We start from the raw sequence: 22,214 nt of genomic DNA on the forward strand, positions 1-22,214 counted from the left end.
ACGGACGGACGGACATGCTCAGATCGACTCAGAATTTCACCACGACCCAGAATATATATACTTTATGGGGTCTAAGAGCAATATTTCGATGTGGCCTATGGTGGAGGGTATAATAATAGACACGTTGTTTTTTTTTTTTCAAAAAGGTTTATTCCTAAAGCAATTACACAAAGTACCATTAAAAGGTTGACCCTCGTATTTCCTAATTTTATCTATAATACAATCGTTTATGCACTCTTTCACATTATAGGCTAAAACTAAATCAAAGTGATTATATTTCTTATACTTGATGCGATGCCAAGAAGCTTTGCTGCCCAAAACTTTGTGTAAAAGGCGAATATCTTCCAGTGACACAAGGGCATCATTATCGCTGAAATATATGTCAAAAGGAGTTTGAGGTTTAATGTTTTCCAATTGATATGCTGGAGGTTTAGGACTTCCATATTTCCGTCGATTTTCATTGGGACCAAAATCGTATCGATGAAGTCCGCATGTCACCACACCTTGGGCAAACTGGATCATTTGACGAAAAGAGGCCTCAGATGGTATTGTTCGTGTCAGGTCTTGCAAGAGGGTCTGAAAATACATATGACATGTAGTTAGTTAAGGTTGTAATCAAAAATTCAAATTGCAGTGAAGAAGAATATACTTTTTTAATTATTTAAACATATACAGTTTAAGGATGCAAAACGAAATTTGATGAGAAAGATGGGGCAAGCATCTGGAGGAATCAGGAAACCAGGTGGCTATAATGGAAGAATCAGATCTTCGTTGGATTTGGAAACTTGAATCCGAAAGATATATTTCCATATATAGCGAATGCCTTCGAGAGCAATTTCGGCCAGTAACTCCAGACGAGAAAAATTATGCTAGTATCTAATCTCTTGTCCAGGTGGATGAGTAAAACGGTTAGGAATTTACAAACCCCAAACAGTATGATAACTCAGCATTACTTTTGGTTTCGTTCAGCGAATGGATTCTCGAGACATTTTGTCTATTACACCGAGACAAGCATCTGGAAGAATCTGATATTGGATCCAGGCGGTTGGTGAATGATTCGGAACTCCTCAATTCATTACGGGCTAATGCCATCTGCGCTCATTTTGCCAAAAACCCCGGACTTTTGCTATTGGCCAAAATTGAATTTTAACTTAAAAGTCGAAATTGCTTTACAACGGAAATATGACGTAAATACAGGGTGGTTGATATGTAATAGAGCAAAGAGATCTCAAATTTTTCTTTTTTAATTTTATTGTTCAAAATTAGAAGCTACACGAAATAACATCAACTTTTATACATAAGCGTAGGAAGGCCTCTGGGGAGGGGGCTTAGACCCCCAGAAAAAATTTAGCCCCCCCCCCCAGAATTTGAAAACCTATTTACGATTTTACATTTTTATAAAAATTAAACAAGTATATACAACCGCACAAAGTTTCGCTAAAGACTTTCATGCACAATCGAATTACTTGGGTTGTGGTAGCAGTTGCCGATGACAATGTTTGAAGTCTGATATTTATGAAATAGAGCTGTGATTGAACTTATGGTTTAGTTGAATAACTAACAGCCTGTTTCTGTATGTCGAACGAGTTCAATCGATCGACTGAAATGCATAGAAACAGCTGTTTTTTTGTTATAAATTTTAGTCGATCCACAGAGCTCATTCGACATACTGAAACAGGCTGTAAAGCTCCTTTATTATATGTTTAGTCTGGTTTAGTCATCTTAATTAAAAAAATAAAAGTAATTGTTATTAAAACTATTCTATCATAAATTAATATCTTAATAATGCTGCAAAAAAGCGTCGCCAAAAAGAAGTGAAATAGTTCTTTTTGGGTCCGAAAGTGGTGCAAAATTGGCGGAGAAGCGATGAATGTAATAGGAACTCGTCATAGAACGAATGTCCACCGTTTCAACCGCCGTTCTTACGGTGTGATCCGAATTCAGAGTTTTAAATGTGAATTAAAAAAATGTGTGATATTTTCCCAAATAAATAATTTTTATTTATTCGTTTTTTATTAGATTTTTGGTCGACCTTTTGTTAGAATTATATAAATATTTATAAAGACCTCGAGCTTCAAGAAACATTAATTTATAATCATTTTTATATTTTTTATGATTTTTAATGCATTCTAACGATTGTTTGAATATTTTCAAAAATTATCGATTTTTCTATAATGGATTTAGCATTTTTGTGGCAAAATTTGAATAATTTTTACCATTTTATTTATTCTTATTCTTTTTTAAACTACTTGAAAAAAGAAAACAAAAATTACGCATTAAAATATGAAAAAAACTGAAGGAAAAAACTTCCTGTGTAGTTAATATAATTAACTTCATTGTGAGGACATTTTTGGAAGTGCTTTTAAAGTTGTGCCTTTAAAACAAATCCCAATTTTTTGCTGGGAAAAGTGTGGAACTACTTTTAGTTGCTTTATTATATATTATTTTGATGTCTATTTTTGTATTCTTGTTTTATGAAGTAAAACAATAATTGAACCTATAAGTTCAGTCTATAAATAAGATAGGGGGCTATAGCCCCCCCCCCTAGGAAAATTGTCTAGCTACGCTAATGCTTTTATAATCAGTTTTGATTTACTCGAATTGGCTATTTTAGGTACAAATTATGACCTTGACGACATAGCCATTGCAAGCTGCACTAAAGAGGCTCAGCAGTATTTGGTCTTCAAACGGCCGACAAACACGGTTGCCACAGATGGTAGAATTCTACTAAAAATAGTAGATTTTTTACTATTCGGTAGAATCGAAGAATTCTTGATGTTTTGGTATATTATGGAAAAAAAATAAAAAAAAATGTATAGAAAAAAAATTGACAAAATTTTCTATCAACATAAAATATTGAAATAAACTTTTGACAAAATTGTCTATGGAAATAAAATTTTGACAAAATTTTCTATGGAAATAAAATTTTGAAAAATTTTCTATGGAAATAAAATTTTGACAAAATTTTCCACAGAAATAAATTAAAAACAAATTGTATAGAAATAAAATTTTGATAAAAAAAAATTCTATCGAAATACAATTTTGACAAAATTTTATATAGAAATAAAATTTTGAAAAATAAAATTATTTGTAAACAAAATTTTCTATAGCAATAAAATACAAAATCAACATAAAATATTGAAATAAACTTTTGACAAAATTTTCTATGGAAATAAAATTTTGACAAAATTTTCCACAGGAATAAATTTTAAAAAAAAAATTATAGAAATAAAATTTTGATAAATTTTTTTTTCTATCGAAATACAATTTTGACAAATTTTATATAGAAATAAATTTTTGGAAAATAAAATTATTTATATACAAAATTTTCTATAGCAATAAAATTTTCTATAAAAATAAGATTTTGAAAAAAAATTAGAACAGTAAAACTTTGAAAATATTTTTTATAGAAATAAAATTTTGACAAAATTTTCAATAGAAATAAAATTTTCTGTAAATATAGAAAAAAGGATTGAAAAAATTATCTATAAACATAAAATATGGAAATAATATTTTGACATAATTTTCTATGGAAATAAAATTTTGAAAAAATTGTCTACGGAAATAAAATCTTGACAAAATTTTCTATGGAAATAAAATTATGACAAAATTTTCCATAGATTTAAAATTTTGAAAAAAATTGTATAGAAATAAAATTTTGACAATTTTTTTTTTTTTAATTTATTTCTGTGGAAAATTTTGTCAACATTTTATTTCCATAGAAAATTTTGTTTTCATAGAAAATTTTGTCAAAATTTTATTTCCATAGAAAATTTTGTCAAAATTTAATTTCCATAGAAAATTTTGTCAAAATTTTATTTCCATAGAAAATTTTGTCAAAAGTTTATTTCAATATTGTACGTTCATAGAAAATTTGTAAATTTTTTTTCTATACATTTTTTCCATAACAAATTAAAAAGAAATAAAATTTTGATAAAAAAAATTTTTCTATCGAAATACACTTTTGACAAAATTTTATATAGAAATAAAATTTTGAAAAATAAAATTATTTATAAACAAAATTTTCTATAGCAATAAAATTCAAAATCAACATAAAATATTGAAATAAACTTTTGACAAAATTTTCTATGGAAATAAAATTTTGACAAAATTTTCTATGGAAATAAAATTTTGACAAAATTTTCCACAGAAATAAATTTAAAAAAAAAATTGTATAGAAATAAAATTTTGATAATTTTTTTTTTCTATCGAAATACAATATTGACAAAATTTTATATAGAAATAAATTTTTGGAAAATAAAATTATGTATATACAAAATTTTCTATAAAAATAAAATTTTGAAAAAAAAAATTAGAACAGTAAAACTTTGAAAATATTTTTTATAGAAATAAAATTTTCGTTTTGTTTGTTATTGTTGGCTTCTCTTCAATCGTTATTTTTTATCTCAGCTTAAAGCCATACATTGACTAAACTACAAGTGTAGCTTAACCAACAGAGGAAAAGAATGCTTGTCAAATTTATTTGGGCAAAGCCCTATAGACTGCAAGATGGTTGGATGTACAGCTGTTTCGGAATTACCACGTTCCTCATCAGCATCCTCTACTTGCTGCAAAACTATCAACCAATTATCAGAATAAATTCGGGTAATTCACTCAACCCAAAGTGAACTACACTTGAACCCTTTCAAACCCTTTTTCGGGAGGTTCAAGTGTAGTTCACTTTGGGTTGAGTGAATTACCCGAATTTATTCTGATAATTGGTTGATGGTTTTGCAGCAAGTAGATGGAAATTTCTATGGAAATAACATTTTGACAAAATTGTCTACGGAAATAAAATCTTGACAAAATTTTCTATGGAAATAAAATTATGACAAAATTTTCCACAGATATAAAATTTTGAAAAAATTGTATAGAAATAAAATTTTGACAATTTTTTTTTATCGAAATAATTTTTCATATCGACATACAATTTTGACAAAACTTTCTATGGAAATCAAATTTTGACAATATTTTCTAGAGAAATAAAATTTTGACTAAATTTTTTAAGAAATAAGATTTTGACAAAATTTTATTTACAGGCAAAATTTTCTATAGCAATAAAATTTTCTATTAAAATAAAATTTCGAAAAAAATAACAATAAAAAATTGAAAATATTTTTTATAGAAATAAAATTTTGACAAAATTTTTTACAGAAATAAAATTTTGACAAAATATTCTGTTAAAATAAAATGTTGAAAAAATTTTCATAGAAATAAAGTTTTAACCAAATTTTCTGTAGAAATAAAATTTTTACAAAATTTTCTATAAAATTAAAATTTTGACAAAATTTTCTATAAAAAGAAAATGTTGACTAAATTTTCTATAAAACTAAAATTTTGACAAAATTTTCTATAGAAATAAAATTTTAGCAAAATTTTCTATAAAATAAAATTTTGACCAAATTTTCTGTAGAAATAAAATTTTTACAAAATTTTCTATAAAATAATAAAAACTGGTCCAAAAGTGTAACAAAACGATATATGACCTTTTCAGCAAAACTAAAACTAAGATACTAATGGAAGACAAATCGAATTTAGTATATAAAAAATGCGATGGGGACGAAAACAATCCATGTCCAATGGCTTATGTTGGCACCACTATGACCAAATTAAAAATAAAACTTTCTGCCCACATATCTGACCAAAAGATGAAAGACAAGCCCTTAGAACAATAAACGGCCCTTGCAGCACATTGCACAACCACAGGACGCATACCAAATTCAAATACTGACGATAGAAGAGAATACAAAGCGGAGATATTCATTGGAGATGCTGCATATAATAAATACTCCCACTGACGAACGCATGAACTTCAAAACCGACACAGACCACTGTGCACATATTTACAGAAATCTAATACAAAATCACAAACACAATTAAGATAATCAATCAGTTAGGCATGAGCTTTGTAAGGAGAAAGTCCATAACTTTGTAAAATGTAAATACAATTAATGTTATATTTTTGTTGCTAAACATTGTAAAAGTTAATACTGTTAAATATTTAAATTATTACAATATATAGATAATATCTCGCTGAAGCTGATCACCGATGGTGTATCGAAATATCCGAGAACAACAACATTTCAATAAAAAAAAAAAAAAAAAAAAAAAAAAAAAAAAAAAAAAACACCAGCATTTTTCATTAGCCCATGACCTCAAGCCCAATCGAATAATCCCAAAATTATAAAATTAAAATGTTGACAAAATTTTCTATAAAAATAAAATATTTACAAAATTTTCTATAACAGGTTGGCTGATAAGTCCCCGGTCTGACACATAGATGGCGTCGCTAGTATTAAATGCATATTATTTTTATATAGTACCAACCATCAAATGATTCGTGTCAAAATTTGACGTATGTAAGTCAATTAGTTTGTGAGATAGGGCGTCTTTTGTGAAGCAACTTTTGTTATTGTGAAAAAAATGGAAAAAAGGAATATCGTGTTTTGATAAAATACTGTTTTCTGAAGGGACAAAATACGGTGGAAGCAAAACTTGGCTTGATAATGAGTTTCCGGACTCTGCCCCAGGGAAATCAACAATAATTGATTGGTATGCAAAATTCAAGCGTGGTGAAATGAGCACGGAGGACGGTGAACACAGTGGACGCCCGAAAAAGGTGGTTACCCACGAAAACATCAAAAAAATCAATATGATTTTGAATGACGGTAAAATGAAGTTGATCGAAATAGCAGAGGCCTTAAAGATATCAAAGGAACGTGTTGGTCATATCATTCATCAATATTTGGATATGCGGAAGCTCTGTGCAAAACGGGTGCCACGTGAGCTCAAATTTGACCAAAAACAACAACGTGTTGATGATTCTGAGCGGTGTTTGCAGCTGTTAACTCGTAATACACCCGAGTTTTTCCGTCGATATGTGCCAATGAATGAAACATGGCTCCATCACTACACTCCTGAGTCCAATCGACAGTCGGTTGAGTGGACAGCGACCGGTGAAGCGTCTCCGAAGCGTGGAAAGACTCAAAAGTAGAGGTGTGCACGTGAGTAATATTTTGCTCACGCTCACGCACACTCACGAGGGAGAAATCTTATTCACGCACACTCACGCACGATATTTTTTGGTAGGACTCACGAAAAGAAAATTTGTACTCACGCACACTCACGCACGAAAATCTTTTAAATGTCGTGACTCACGAAAAATATCGTGACTCACGAAAAATGTCGTGACTCACGAAAATCCTCGTGACTCACGAATAATTTTATGAGTAATTTACCTATAGAACCTGATTGAAAACATGAGATTGATTAAAATCGAGAGCGTTATAAAACTCTTTACACCTAGGGTGTCACTAAAATTATAAATGAATTCAACTCGCAAGCATTTTATGTTCGTACGCGGGATTATTTCCGTGAGTGTGTTTTTCCGAAATTCGTTATTCACGCACACTCACGAAGATATTGTTTTCGTGACTCACGCTCACGCACGACATTTGAATGGTTAATCACGCTCACGCACACTCACGCCGTTGCCGTCAGCGTGAATCACGACTCACGCGTGAGTCACAAAAATTTTCGTGAGTCACGACAATTTCGTGTCACGTGCACACCTCTACTCAAAAGTCCGCTGGCAAAGTAATGGCCTCTGTTTTTTGGGATGCGCATGGAATAATTTTTATCGATTATCTTGAGAAGGGAAAAACCATCAACAGTGACTATTATATGGCGTTATTGGAGCATTTGAAGGTCGAAATCGCGGCAAAACGGCCCCATATGAAGAAGAAAAAAGTGTTGTTCCACCAAGACAACGCACCGTGCCACAAGTCATTGAGAACGATGGCAAAAATTCATGAATTGGGCTTCGAATTGCTTCCCCACCCACCGTATTCTCCAGATCTGGCCCCCAACGACTTTTTCTTGTTCTCAGACCTCAAAAGAATGCTCGCAGGGAAAAAATTTGGCTGCAATGAAGAGGTGATCGCTGAAACTGAGGCCTATTTTGAGGCAAAACCGAAGGAGTACTACCAAAATGGTATCAAAAAATTGGAAGGTCGTTATAATCGTTATATCGCTCTTGAAGAGAACTATGTTGAATAATAAAAACAAATTTTGACAAAAAAAATGTGTTTTTCTTTGTTAGACCGGGGACTTGTCAGCCAACCTTTTAGAAATAAAATTTTGACAAAATTTTCTATAGAAATAAAATATTTACAAAATGTTTTATAGGAATAAAATTTTGACAAATTTTTCTATAGAAATAAAATTTTAGCAAAATTTTTTATAAAATAAAATTTTGACCAAATTTTCTGTAGAAATAAAATTTTTACAAAATTTCTATAGATATAAAATTTTGACAAAATTTTCTATAGAAATAAAATTTTGATAAAAACTTTAAGACTACTAAGCTAATTGTTGAACTCCGTTCCACAAACAAATCTTTACACTTAAAATATTCAATGAATTAATTAATGAATTAAAATATTATGATATTCCTTTTTATACCTTCACCACTACTGTGGTACAGGGTATAATAAGTTTGTGCATTTGTATGTAACGCCAAGAAGGAAAAGTCTGAGACCCATCGTTTAGTATACCGATCGTCTAAGAATTAAATTTTGAGTCGATTTAGCGATGTCCGTCTGTCTGTCTGTCTGTCCGTCTGCCTGTTGATGTATTTTTGTGTGCAAAGTACAGCTCGCAGTTTTAGTCCGATTGTCCTAAAATTTGGTATAGGGTCCTGTTTCGGCTCAAAGACGATCCCTATTGATTTTGGAAAAAATCGGTTCCAGATTTAGATATAGCTGCCATATATATTTTTCACCGATCTGGTCATAATTGGCGTGTATATCAACCGATCTTTCTAAACTTCCGTACATCCGAATATTTTATGAGTCTCGAAAAACTTGCAAAATATCCGCCAAATCGGTTTAGATTTAGATATAGCTCCCATATATAGCTTTCGCCCGATTTACACCCAAATGACCACAGAGGCCAATTTTTAACTCCGATTTAGTTGAAATTTTGCACAGGGAGTAGAATTAGCATTGTAGCTATGCGAGCCAAATTTGGTTGAAATCGGTTCAGATTTAGATATAGCTCCCATATATAGCTTTCGCCCGATTTTCACTCATATGACCACAGAGGCCAATTTTTAACTCCGATTTAGTTGAAATTTTGCACAGGGAGTAGAATTAGCATTGTAGCTGTACGTGCCAAATTTGGTTGAAATCGGTTCAGATTTAGATATAGCTCCCATATATAGCTTTCGCCCGATTTTCACTCATATGACCACAGAGCCAATTTTTTTAACTCCGACTTAGTTGAAATTTTGCACAGGGAGTATAATTAGCATTGTAGCTATGCATGCCAAATTTGGTTGAAATCGGTTCAGATTTAGATATAGCTTCCATATATAGCTTTAGCTATAGAATTAGAATTAGCATTGTAGCTATGCGTGCAAATTTGGTTGACATCAGTTCAGATTTACATTTAGCTCCCATATATAGCTTTAGCTATAGAATTAGAATTAGCATTGTAGCTATGCGTGCAGATTTGGTTGACATCAGTTCAGATTTAGATTTAGCTCCCATATATATGTTTTTCTGATTTCGACCAACATTTTCCTTGTAAAATCGCCACTGCTTAGTCGAAAAGATGTAAAAATGACTCTAATTTTCTTAAACTTCTAATACATATATATCGAGCGATAAGTCATAAATAAACGTTTGCGAAGTTTCCTTATAATTGCTTCAGATTTAAATGTTCCCATATTCTTTTACTAACATTGTGTTCCACCCTAGTGCATTAACCAACTTAAATTTTGAGTCTATAGATTTTGTAGAAGACTATCAAATTCTGTCCAAATCGAGTGATATTTAAATGTATGTATTTGGGACAAACCTTTATATATAGCCCCCAACACATTTGACGGATGTGTCATGGTATCGAAAATTTAGATCTACAAAGTGGTGCAGGGTATAATATAGTCGGCCCCGCCCGACTTTAGACTTTCCTTACTTGTTCTAATATCTATTATGAATATCCCTTAGAATAACTTGAATATCCTTTGAATTTGAATTGTTTCCACCTGACAACCATTTGTTCTTACCAAATATCGATAACTGCTCTTAGTCAAAAGATATAGATTGTCACCATATTTGAATAAATATTAAAATGTTTAAGTAGCTTTTCACTCAATTTACAACAACGGCTGCGCGTGAACCTTTTTATAATTTACTTGTACATCTTCATCGACGACGGTAAGGAGCATAATTGAGAGCAACAGCAATAAATCTGTATACTGAATCTTGAAACTTGTTTTTTTCTGTTTCTTTATTTTTTGGTCACTGTTCTTGACTTCTGTATTAACAATTCTGGGAGTTAACAAAACATAACTACAATCCACTTTTAGAAAATATTCCCGCAATTGTTCATGGTCCTTCGAACCGGATATGAAGCAGTGACCTATGACAAAAGTTATGTTTGTCGTATCCACTTTATACAGCACATACATACTTCCACACACACACACACACATCTACAATATATCAAATAAAATGTTATACTTACACGATTCATATATGGCGAATTCCAACCAAAGATAAAGTTCAACAAATTCGTACAAACAATTGCATTTGCGGGCTCTTACAAAAAGCCACTTCCACTGTACGAATTGCCGATAAGATATTTTGAGGCGGTACGGTTCCCAATGTAGTGGATATAGCATTGTATTGTCCAATTATGGGGGCAGCTAGTAATGGCAGTAGCGATGTTATATGACACACAAATATAGCAGGAGCCAAAAGATGAACAGTATGCAGCTTCTGAGTATACAAAGGTTTCGTTGAGAGGGCCATAACCAAAGCTGCAGTTCCTTGGGAATAGCCAACATAATGAAGTTTGGGTAAATTTCTTATGTGTAAAATATAATCCATTTTAGCTGGTACATCAATTTGGCCAATTTCATCTAAAGCGAATGTCCAAAAAGCTTCACTGTGTGATGATAGCGAGATATGTTTGCGACTGTAGACATTTCCACGTGAATTACCAAGCCAAACATCATAGCCGGCATCGACTAACAAAAAGGCTAAACTATTATCGGGTCCATTAAGGGTCCATATATCCGATGAACAATGCCAACAATGCATCATTAGGACAGCAGGCCGATCATCATTCGTTTTGGTATCATTTCCCCTGCGATGGGAATGGGGAATGCGGACCATGGTCAAGATATAACCATCGCTTGTTGTCAGCGAATGACTTTCACAGGGATATCCATGGCGTGTTATACGATGGCACTATACATATTTGTTTTGTGTGTGTGTTTTTTTTTAATAAAAATAAAAATAATTTTTTTATATAAAATTAAAAATTATTAATTTTCCCATTGGGACTTTTAATATTAATTGTCTTAAACTAACCGCTTTGGTAACTGAAGCTCTACAGTTTGTTGTTTGAATAACCGTCAAACTGATGAGAATTAATACTGAAAATGTGTGGTTCATTGTATTCAAGTGTTTGCTGTGACTGAAATCAAACAAATTGAAATTGAAAATTTTTATACCCACCACCATAGAATGGTGACGGGGGTATAATAAGTTTGTCATTCCGTTTGTAACACATCGAAATTTCGATTTCCGACTCTCTCTCTCTTTCTCTCTTTCTCTCTCTCTCTCTCTCTCTCTCTCTCTCTCTCTCTCTCTCTATATATATATATATATATATATATATATATATATATATATATATATATATATATATATATATATATATATATATATATATATATATATATATATATATATATATATATATATATATATATATATATATATATATATATATATATATATATATATATATATTCTTGATCAGGGAGAAATTCTAAGACGATATAAGCATGTCCGTCTGTCTGTCTGTTGTAAACACGCTACAGCCTTCAATAATGGCACTATCGTCCCGAAATTTGGCACAGATTCGTTTTTTGTTCGCAGGCAGGACAAGTTCCATACTTTTTATCCAATTTCCCTCAAATTCGAAATCAAGATGTATTTTAGGACCATCAAAAAGTGTTCCGAAAATGGTGTCTATAGGTTCATGTTTTGGTATAACCCCCATATGCACCGATTTTTCGATTTTGCTTCTTGGGCGTCTAGAAAGTGTATTTTCCCATCCGATTTGCCTGAAATTGAAAATCAAGAGGTATTTTAGGACCACAAATTGGTGTTTCGAAAATAAGATGTATCGGTCCTTGTTTTGGTGTAGCCCCCATATAGACCGATCTCCCGATTTTACTTCTTGGGCGTCTAGAAACTATATTTACAAACCGATTTGCCTGAAATTGGAAATCTAGAGGTATTTGGGACCATACAGAGATGTGTCGAAAATGGTGCCTATCGGTTCCATAAACCGATTTCCCGATTTAGCTTCTTCGGCATCTAGAAAGAGTATTTTACCATCCGATTTGCCTGAAATTGAAAATCTAGGGGTATTTTAAGACCACAAATTGGTATGTCGAAAATGGCGTGTATCGGTCTATATTTTGATATAGCCCCCATATAGACCGATCTCCCGATATTACTTCTTGGACTTATCGAAACTGTATTTACTATCCGATTTGCCTGAAATTGGAAATCTTAAGGTATTTTGGGAGCATAAAGAGATGTGTTGAAAATGGTTCCTATCGGTCCATGGTTTGGTATAGCCCCCATATGGACCGATTTCCCGATTTAGCTTCTTGGGCGTCTAGAAAGTGTATTTTCTATCTGATTTGCCTGAAATTGAAAATCAAGAGGTATTTTAGGACCACAAATTGGTGTTTCGAAAATAGGGTGTATCGGTCCTTGTTTTGGTGTAGCCCCCATATAGACCGATCTCCCGATATTACTTCTTGGACTTATCGAAACTGTATTTACTATCCGATTTGCCTGAAATTGGAAATCTAAAGGTATTTTGGGAGCATTAAGAGATGTGTTGAATATGGTGCCTATCGGTCCATGTTTTGGTATAGCCCCCATATGGACAGATTTCCCGATTTGGCTTCTTGGGCGTCTAGAAAGTGTATTTTCTATCTGATTTGTCTGAAATGGAAAATCTAGGGGTATTTTAAGACCACAAATTGGTGTGTCGAAAGTGGGGTGTATCGGTCCTTGTTTTGGTGTAGCCCCCATATAGACCGATCTCCCGATTTTACTTCTTTGGCGTCTAGAAACTATATTTACAATCCGATTTGCCTGAAATTCGAAATCTAGAGGTATTTTGGGACCATAAAGAGATGTGTCGAAAATGATGCCTATCGGTCCATGTTTTGGTATAGCCCCCATATGGACCGATTTCCCGATTTAGCGTCTTCGGCATCTAGAAAGTGTATTTTACCATCCGATTTGTCTGAAATGGAAAGTCTAGGGGTATTTTAAGACCACAAATTGGTGTTTCGAATGTGGGGTGTATCGGTCCTTGTTTTGGTGTAGCCCCCATATAGACCGATCTCCCGATTTTACTTCTTTGGCGTCTAGAAACTATATTTACAATCCGATTTGCCTGAAATTGGAAATCTAGAGGTATTTTGGGACCATAAAGAGCTGTGTCGAAAATGGCCAGAATCGGTCCAAGTTTTGGTATAGCCCCCATATGGACCAAATTTGCTTCTTGGCTGTTTAGAAAGTGTATTTTACCATCCGATTTGCCTGAAATTGAAAATCAAGAGTTATTTTAGGACCACAAGTTGGTGTATCGAAAATGGGGTGTATCGGTTCTTGGTTTTGGTGTAGCCGCCATATAGACCGATCTCCCGATTTAACTCCTTGGGCTTCTAGAAACCGTAGTTTTTATCCGATTTTTCCAAAAATGTAAATAACGTATACTGGTATTTTAGACCCACCAAAATCTGTATCGGATTTATATAGACCGTTTTCAGGCGCACTGATCATAGAAATTGCTTGAAACTGAAAGTAAAATTTCCAGATTTTACTCCTCGTATGTTAATCATTTAAATAATGGCGGTAAAAATCTACAGATTTAATATTTCAAATCAAGGCTTTATTTCATCATTTACACGATATGTTTATGATTTCTCTAAAACTCAAAAAAAAAATATTTATTATAAATTCAGAATCTGATCTAGTCTTCATAGGTAAAACCTTAAAATTTATCTTCGGGAAGCGTACTAGTTGAACTTGGGAGAATATCTGTCATCATATCCCCCTGATTATCAAATAACCCGCTACGGCGAAGAGTTTTCAAAGGAATCTATTATATTTGATTCATGGTGGTGGGTATTTAAGATTCGGCTCGGCCGAAATTACTACTGTAAGTACTTGTTGGACTTAATAATGCTAAGAAATTAAGCAAGTAACACCAAGATCCGGTTACTTATCATGATATATGTAAAAAATAAAATAAATTAATACGATTGTAAAAGAGTCACAATTGGCACGCGTTAATAAACTCACACAAGCATCAAAAATACTCAAATTAGAATAAAACAAGTACAAGCGAAAGATCAGACAGGTCGAATCTTATGTACTCTCCCCACGCAAAAATATAATTCTCTCTTCTCAAACGGAATTGTAGACAAACAAATATCGTTTACCATTTTCGCTTTTCGCTGTAAGGAAGTTTATTTGGAGGAAACAATTTCATAAAAGCTAACCGAAAAAAAAACAAAAAATCTTTTCTGGCTAATTGCAACTTTCCTCACATCTTTCTAAGGTCTTTTAGTTTTTAGCACCTTTTTCATTTCATTAATACAAATAATTCTCCTAGACGGAGAATCGAATCGCGGACCATATAATTTGTAATCCAATACACTATCCACTGGGCTACGTAGCTGTTATTGTCATCAACAGACAATTATCGCTATAGCCATCAACGCTGAAGTAACGAAAATAATCAAACAGTTATATTTATACAGCATAGTTTTCGGTGCCCACAAATGGACCGATAATCACCACTTTCGGCACACCTCTTTATGGTCTTAAATTCCCTCTAGAATGGGATAAAAACTGCAGATTACTTCCCAAGAAGTAAAATCGAAAGATCGGTCTATATGAGGACTGTACCAAAACATGGACCGACAATCACAATATTCGGCACACCTGTTTATAGACATATATATATATATATATATATATATATATATATATATATATATATATATATATATATATATATATATATATATATATATATATATATATATATATATATATATATATATATATATATATATATGTCTATGTCTATAAACAGGTGTGCCGAATATTGTGATTGTCGGTCCATGTTTTGGTACAGCCCCCGATCCGGCTGAAATTTGCTACATGATGTAAGTATATGGTATCTAATGACCATGCAAAAATTGGTCAACATCGGTCCATAATTATAAACCGATCACCAGATAAACCGATCACCAGATTTGACCTACGGAGCCTCTTGGAAGACCAAAATTCATCTGATTCAGTTCAAATTTGGTACGTGGTGTTAATATATTGTATCCAACAACCATGCAGGATTCATATCAGTCCATAATTATAGCTGCCATATAATCCGATCCCCAGATTTGACCTCCGCTGCCTTATGGAGAAGCAAAATCCATCCGATCTGCTTGAAATTTGGTACGTGTTTGTAGTAAATGATATTTAACAACCATGCCAAAAGTGGTCCATATCAGTCCATAATCATATATAGCCCCCATATAAACCGATCCCGAGATCGGAGCCTCTTGGAGGAGCAAATTTTTTCCGAGTCAGTTGAAATTTGGTACATTGTGTTAGTATATGGCCGTTAACAACCATGCCTAACGATCCCCAATCACACAAAAATTGGTCCATATCAAGTTCATAATTGTAGCCCCCATATTAGTGACCCCCATAGTTCAATTCTGGCTCTCTACGTACCGTGCAAAAAGTCCATATCGATTCGTAATTATTTGTAGACTTAACTACACATAACTTTTTTGTCTAATATATACCACGTATGGAATAACTCACAATTTAGAAAACGGTGTTAAGAAGTTTTAAGATACCACAACCCAAGTAATTCGATTGTGGATGACAGTCTTTCGTAGAAGTTTCTACGCAATCCATGGTGGAGGGTACATAAGATTCGGCCTGGCCGAACTTACGGCCGTATATACTTGTTTTTATACCTTGCGCAACACTGTGGAACAGGGTATTATAAGTTAGTGCATATGTTTGAAACACCAAGAAGGAGACGAGATAGACACATGGTGTCTTTGGCAAAAATGCTCAGGGTGGGCTCCTGAGTCGATATATATATATATATATATATATATATATATATATATATATATATATATATATATATATATATATATATATATATATATATATATATATATATATATATATATATATATATATATATATATATATATATATATATATATATATATATATATATATATATATATATATATATATATATATATATATATATATATATATATATATATATATACATATATATATTTCGCCCGATATGGACTTATATGGCGCCAGAAGCCAGAGTACTATAGTCATGTGTGCCCAATTTTATTGAAATCGGTTCAGATTTAGATATAGCTCCCATATATATCGTTCGCCCGATTTACACTCATATGACAACAGTGGCCAATTTTTTACTCCGATTTGATTGAAATTTTGCACAGGGAGTAGAATTAGCATTGTAGGTATGCGTGAAAAATTTGGTTGAAATCGGCTCAGATTTAGATATATCTCCCATATATAGCTTTCGCCCGATTTTTACTCATATGACCACAGAGGCCAATCTCTCGCTCCGATTTAGTTGGAATTTTGCACAGGGAGTAGAATTAGCATTGTAGCTATGCGTGCCAAATTTGGTTGAAATCGGTTCAGATTTAGATATAGCTCCCATATATATCGTTCGCCCGATTTACACTCATATGACAACAGTGTCCAAATTTTTACTCAGATTTGATTGAAATTTTGCACAGGGAGTAGAATTAGCATTGTAGCTATGCGTGCCAAATTTGGTTGAAATCGGCTCAGATTTAGATATATCTCCCATACATAGCTTTCGCCCGATTTACACTCATATGACCACAGAGGCCAATATTTAACTCCGATTTAGTTGAAATTTTGCTAAACTTGTAATACATATATATCGAGCGATAAATCATAAATAAACTTTTTCGAAGTTTCCTTAAAATTGCTTCAGATTTAAACGTTTCCCATATTTTTATACCCACCACCATAGAATGGTGACGGGGTATAATAAGTTTGTCATTCCGTTTGTAACGCATCGAAATATCGATTTCCGACTATATAAAGTATATATATTCTTGATCAGGGAGAAATTCTAAGACGATATAAGCATGTCCGTCTGTCCGTCTGTCTGTCTGTCTGGCTGTCTGTTGTAATCACGCTACAGCATTCAATAATGGAGCTATCGTCCTGAAATTTGGCACAGAATCGTCTTTTGTCTGCGCGCAGGTCAAGTTCGAAGATGGGCTATATCGGGCCATGTTTTGGTATAGCCCATATATAAACCGACCTCCCGATTTGGGGTCTTTCGCTTATAGAAACCGTAGTTTTCATCCAATTTGCGCGAAATTGAAAATCTAGAGATATTTTGGGACCTTGAAGAGGTGTGCCAAAAATGGTGAGTGTCGGTCCATGTTTTGGTATAGCCCCCATATAAACCGACCTCCCGATTTGGGGTCTTTCGCTTATAGAAACCGTAGTTTTCATCCAATTTGCGCGAAATTGAAAATCTAGAGGTATTTTGGGACCTTGAAGAGGTGTGCCAAAAATGGTGAGTGTCGGTCCATGGTTTGGTATAGCCCCCATATAAACCGACCTCCCGATTTGGGGTCTTTCGCTTATAGAAACCGTAGTTTTCATCCAATTTGCGCGAAATTGAAAATCTAGAGATATTTTGGGACCTTGAAGAGGTGTGCCAAAAATGGTGAATGTCGGTCCATGTTTTGGTATAGCCCCCATATAAACCGACCTCCCGATTTTACTTCTTGGGCTTATAGAAACCGTAGTTTTTATCCAATTTGCCTGAAATTGGAAATCTAGAGCTATTTTTGGGCCATAAAGAGGTGTGCCGAAAACGGATAGTATCGGTCGGTATTTTAGTATAGCCCCCATAAGAACGATTTCCCGATTTAACTCCTTAGGTTTCTAGAAACCGTAGTTTTTATCCAATTTGCCTGAAATTGTAAATATTCTCGTATTTAAGGCTCACAAAAACGTGTATCGGATTAAGTTTTTATCGGTCCATTTGGTAATGCCTCCATATAGACCAATTTCACTTCTTGTGAGTATAGAAGGCGCACTGATCATGAAAATTGCTTGAAACTCAATGTAAAATTTCCAGATTTTATTTTTCGGGTGAAAATCTACAGATTTAAAATTTAAAATCAAGACGTTATTTTATAATTTTCTTGCACACTTACAAGAGATGTTAATGATTCCTCTAAAACTCAAACAAAAATGGTTCTTATAAATCCAGAATCTGATATAGTCCTCATAGGTGAAATCTTTAAATGTATCTTCGGGAAGTGTCCTCAAGTCCTCAAGCCCTCCTGAAATTTCAAAGGAAATCCTAATATTTGGTTCATGGTGGTGGGTATTTAAGATTCGGCCCGGCCGAACTTACTGCTGTATATACTTGTTTTTACTAACATTGTGTTCCACCCTAGTGCAGTAGCCGACTTAAATTTTGAGTCTATAGATTTTGTAGAAGTCTATCAAATTCTGTCCAGATCGAGTGATATTTAAATGTATGTATTTGGGACAAACCTTTATATATAGCCCCCAACACATTTGATGGATGTGATATGATATCGAAAATTTAGATCTACAAAGTGGTGCAGGGTATAATATAGTCGGCACCGCCCGACTTTAGACTTTCCTTACTTGTTTTTTTTTTCGTTTCTGTGTAATATGTATGCCGTAACCTTGTTATGTTCTCCTGTGATTATTTCACTTGGTGGCAGCAGCTCATATTACACCAAACTGGTCCCACCAAATACACAGCATAATCTTCTTTCCATGAATATTCGGATTTGCCGTCGATTTTGAGACATAACCGGGATAACCATTTAATTTTTTCGCTTAAGATTGCCGCAATGGATCCGCACTTCATCACCAGCAAAAATCCGATGCAGAAACCCTTTCATTGGTTGCCTTTGTATGCTGAAGATGATTGTTTTTTGTAAAAAAAAAAAACTTTTCATAATTGCGGTTGATAAAAAACTTAAAAGAAATTCCAATATTTCGATTTTGGACAACATCATTCAAAAAGGTTTATTTTTAAAACATTTACAATATCGTCCAGTATAAGAATAATTTTCATATTTCTGAATTTTACTTAAAATACACAAAGTAATGCATTTCATAGGTGTTGTACCCCACAGGAAGTCCATGTGATTAAATTTGGGATATTTAACACGATTCCATGTGGCTCTCTGCCCCACAATTTTGTATAAACTATAAACATCTTGGGGAGAAACCACGAAATCGTTATCACTAAAATATATGTCCACTGGAATTTGCGGATTAACATTGGCCAAGTTGTACGATGGTGGTTTAAGTTGTCCATATTTCAAGAGATTTCCTTGATTACCAAAATCGTAGGCGTTAAACTGACATGAGAGGAACCACTGCGAAAATTGTATCAATTGACGTGTAGAGCATCCAGCTGGATGGGTATGAAATATATCACCTATAATAGACTGAAGAAAATAAAATATTTTTTGTTAGAGAAAAATTCTGCGATGTTTTCTCCATAAAAATTTAGTATAAAGGACCCAAAATTGAGATCTATACCAAAGGCTGTGGAGAGATTCATTCGCCCCAAACTGAAACATGTATGTTACAGTCAGGCGGGTATTGATTTGTATCTGACGTTTTCTTTTCGATGACTCTATTGATCAAAATCTGTAATCTTCTTTGTCCATAAAGCTCGAATAATAATTAATTGTAAATTAGTTAAATAAATTAAATTATTATTCATTTTCACAGTGGGAACGCTCACTTTATGAATGTGGCACAAAAAGTGTCATTCTTCATAAATAGTATCTCGCATATTTTATAAGTGTGGCAAAAACTATGTCAGCCATAACATAAATTATGCACAGTTAATTATACCCTACACCATAGGATGCGGGTATATTAATTTTGCATTTGCGTTTGTAACACATCGAAATATTGCTCTAAGACCGCATATATATGAAAAATAGGCCCACATCGGTCCATAATTATATATAGCCCCCATATAACCGATCCCCAGATTTGGCTTGCGGAGCCTCTAAGAGAAGCAAATTTCATCTGATCCGGCTGAAATTTGGTACTTGGTATAAGTTTTGGTCTCTCAAAACTATGCAAAAATTGGTCCATATCGGTCCATAATTATATGTAGCCCCCATATAAACCGATCCCGAGATTTGGTTTTGGAGCCTCTTGGAGGAGCAAATTTCATCCGAGTCAGTTGAAATTTGGTACATGGTGTTAGAATATGGTCTCTAATAACCATGCAAAAATTGGCCCACATCGGTCCATAATTATATATAGCCCCTATATAACCGACCCCCATATTTGACTTCCGGAGCCTCACGGATGAGCACAATTCAACCGATTCGGTTGAAATTTGGTACGTGGTATTAGTATATGGTCCTAATAACCACGCAAAAATTGGCCCATATCGGTCCATAATTATATATAGAGCCCATATAACCGATCCCCAGATTTGGCTTTCGGAGCCTCTAAGAGAAGCAAATTTCATCCGATCCGGCTGAAATGTGGCACATGGTGTTAGTATATATTCTCTAACAACCATGCAAAAATTGGTCCATATCGGTCTATAATTATATATAGCACCCCATATAAAACGATCCCGAGATTTGGTTTTGGAGCCTCTTGTAGGAGCAAATTTCATCCGAGTCAGTTGAAATTAGGTACATGGTGTTAGAATATGGTCTCTAATAACCATGCAAAAATTGGCCCACATCGGTCCATAATTATATATAGCCCCCATATAACCGATCCCCATAATTATATATAGCCCCCATATAACCGATCCCCATATTTGCCTTGCGGAGTCTCTAAGAGAAGCAAATTTCATTCGATCCGGCTGAAATTTGGTACGTGGTGTAAGTATATGGTCTATAACAACTATGCATAAATTGGTCCATATCGGTCCATAATTACATGTAGCCCCCATATAAACCGATCCCGAGACTTGGTTTTGGCGCCTCTTGGAGGAGCAAATTTCATCCGAGTCAGTTGAAATTTGGTACATGGTGTTAGTATATGGCCGTTAGCAACCATCTATATCGGTCTATAGTTGTATGTAGTCCTCATATAAATCGATCCCCAATTTGTAAATTTAATTAATCCAAAAGGTTGCAATAGTACTCTGAATTTATTGTTTTACCCGTTTGCAGAGAGTCAATCAATAAAATACCTTTGAAGTCTCAAAAAACCGTTTCCATAACCTTACCAGCCGATTGAATTGTTTTTGCCTTCTTTGGGGCACTTCCTCCAGCTTCAGTCCATTATTTGGATTGTTCTTTTGTCTCTGGAGTACAGTGGTGGATCCATGTCTCATCAACAGTTATGAAACGACGCTTAAAATCCATTTTATTTCGCTTAAAACGATCCAAACAAGCTTGAGAAATGTTCATTCTTATGCGTTTTTGATCGACTGTTAACAAATTTTCGACCATTCTAGCCACGTGCTCTAACCTTTCCTCCTAGCCACGTGTTCCTACCTTTCCTCCTTTCTCTACTCCACAGCTAGAGTTGTGCGGCCCCTCTAGTCACGTGCTCCTACCTTTCCTCCTTTCTCTACTCCACAGCTAGAGGTGTGCGACCACTCTAGCCACGTGCTCCAACCTTTCCTCCTAGCCACGTGCTCCCCCTTCTCCATCCACCTTTCCTATCCAACAACTAGAGGTGTGCGACCACTCTAGTCACGTGTTCCTACTTCTCCATTCTCCTTTTCTATCCCACAGCTAGAGGTGTGCGACCACTCTAGCCCCGCGCTCCTATATTTCCTCTATCCTTGTCCCCCCATAGCTAGAGGTGTGCGACCTCTCTAGCCACGTGTTCCCCCTTTTCTTTCATCCTTTCCTTTCCCTCAGCAAATCCAGCCCGTGTACCCCTATCTACCCATAGTCCTGCCCAGTTCCCGACTAGAGGTGTGCATGATCACTCTAGGTTAGGTTAGGTTAAAGTGGCAGCCCGATTAAATTTCAGGCTCAC

The 22,214-nt window shown here is 34.0% G+C and overlaps 1 protein-coding gene across 2 annotated transcripts in view; it reads right to left on the minus strand.

Annotated features, from left to right (window-relative positions):
• Positions 1 to 438: 438 nt before the first annotated feature.
• LOC142234841 (lipase 3-like) overlaps positions 439 to 22,214 on the minus strand; it is a 28,845-nt gene continuing 7,069 nt past the window's right edge. The window contains exons 3-4 of one of the 2 annotated variants that reach the window (XM_075306039.1): positions 10,531 to 11,258; positions 439 to 576 (exon numbers count right to left, since the gene is read on the minus strand). In XM_075306039.1, the coding sequence (XP_075162154.1) occupies positions 10,569 to 11,258 (690 nt within the window). In that variant the 3' untranslated portion in view covers positions 439 to 576; positions 10,531 to 10,568. Of the gene's footprint in view, positions 577 to 10,530; positions 11,259 to 19,224; positions 19,685 to 22,214 lie in introns of those variants that run through there. The other variant, XM_075306040.1, reaches the window with a different exon arrangement.

The sequence above is a fragment of the Haematobia irritans genome, chromosome 4 (assembly GCF_050003625.1).
Source record: "Haematobia irritans isolate KBUSLIRL chromosome 4, ASM5000362v1, whole genome shotgun sequence".
NCBI lineage: Eukaryota > Metazoa > Arthropoda > Insecta > Diptera > Muscidae > Haematobia > Haematobia irritans.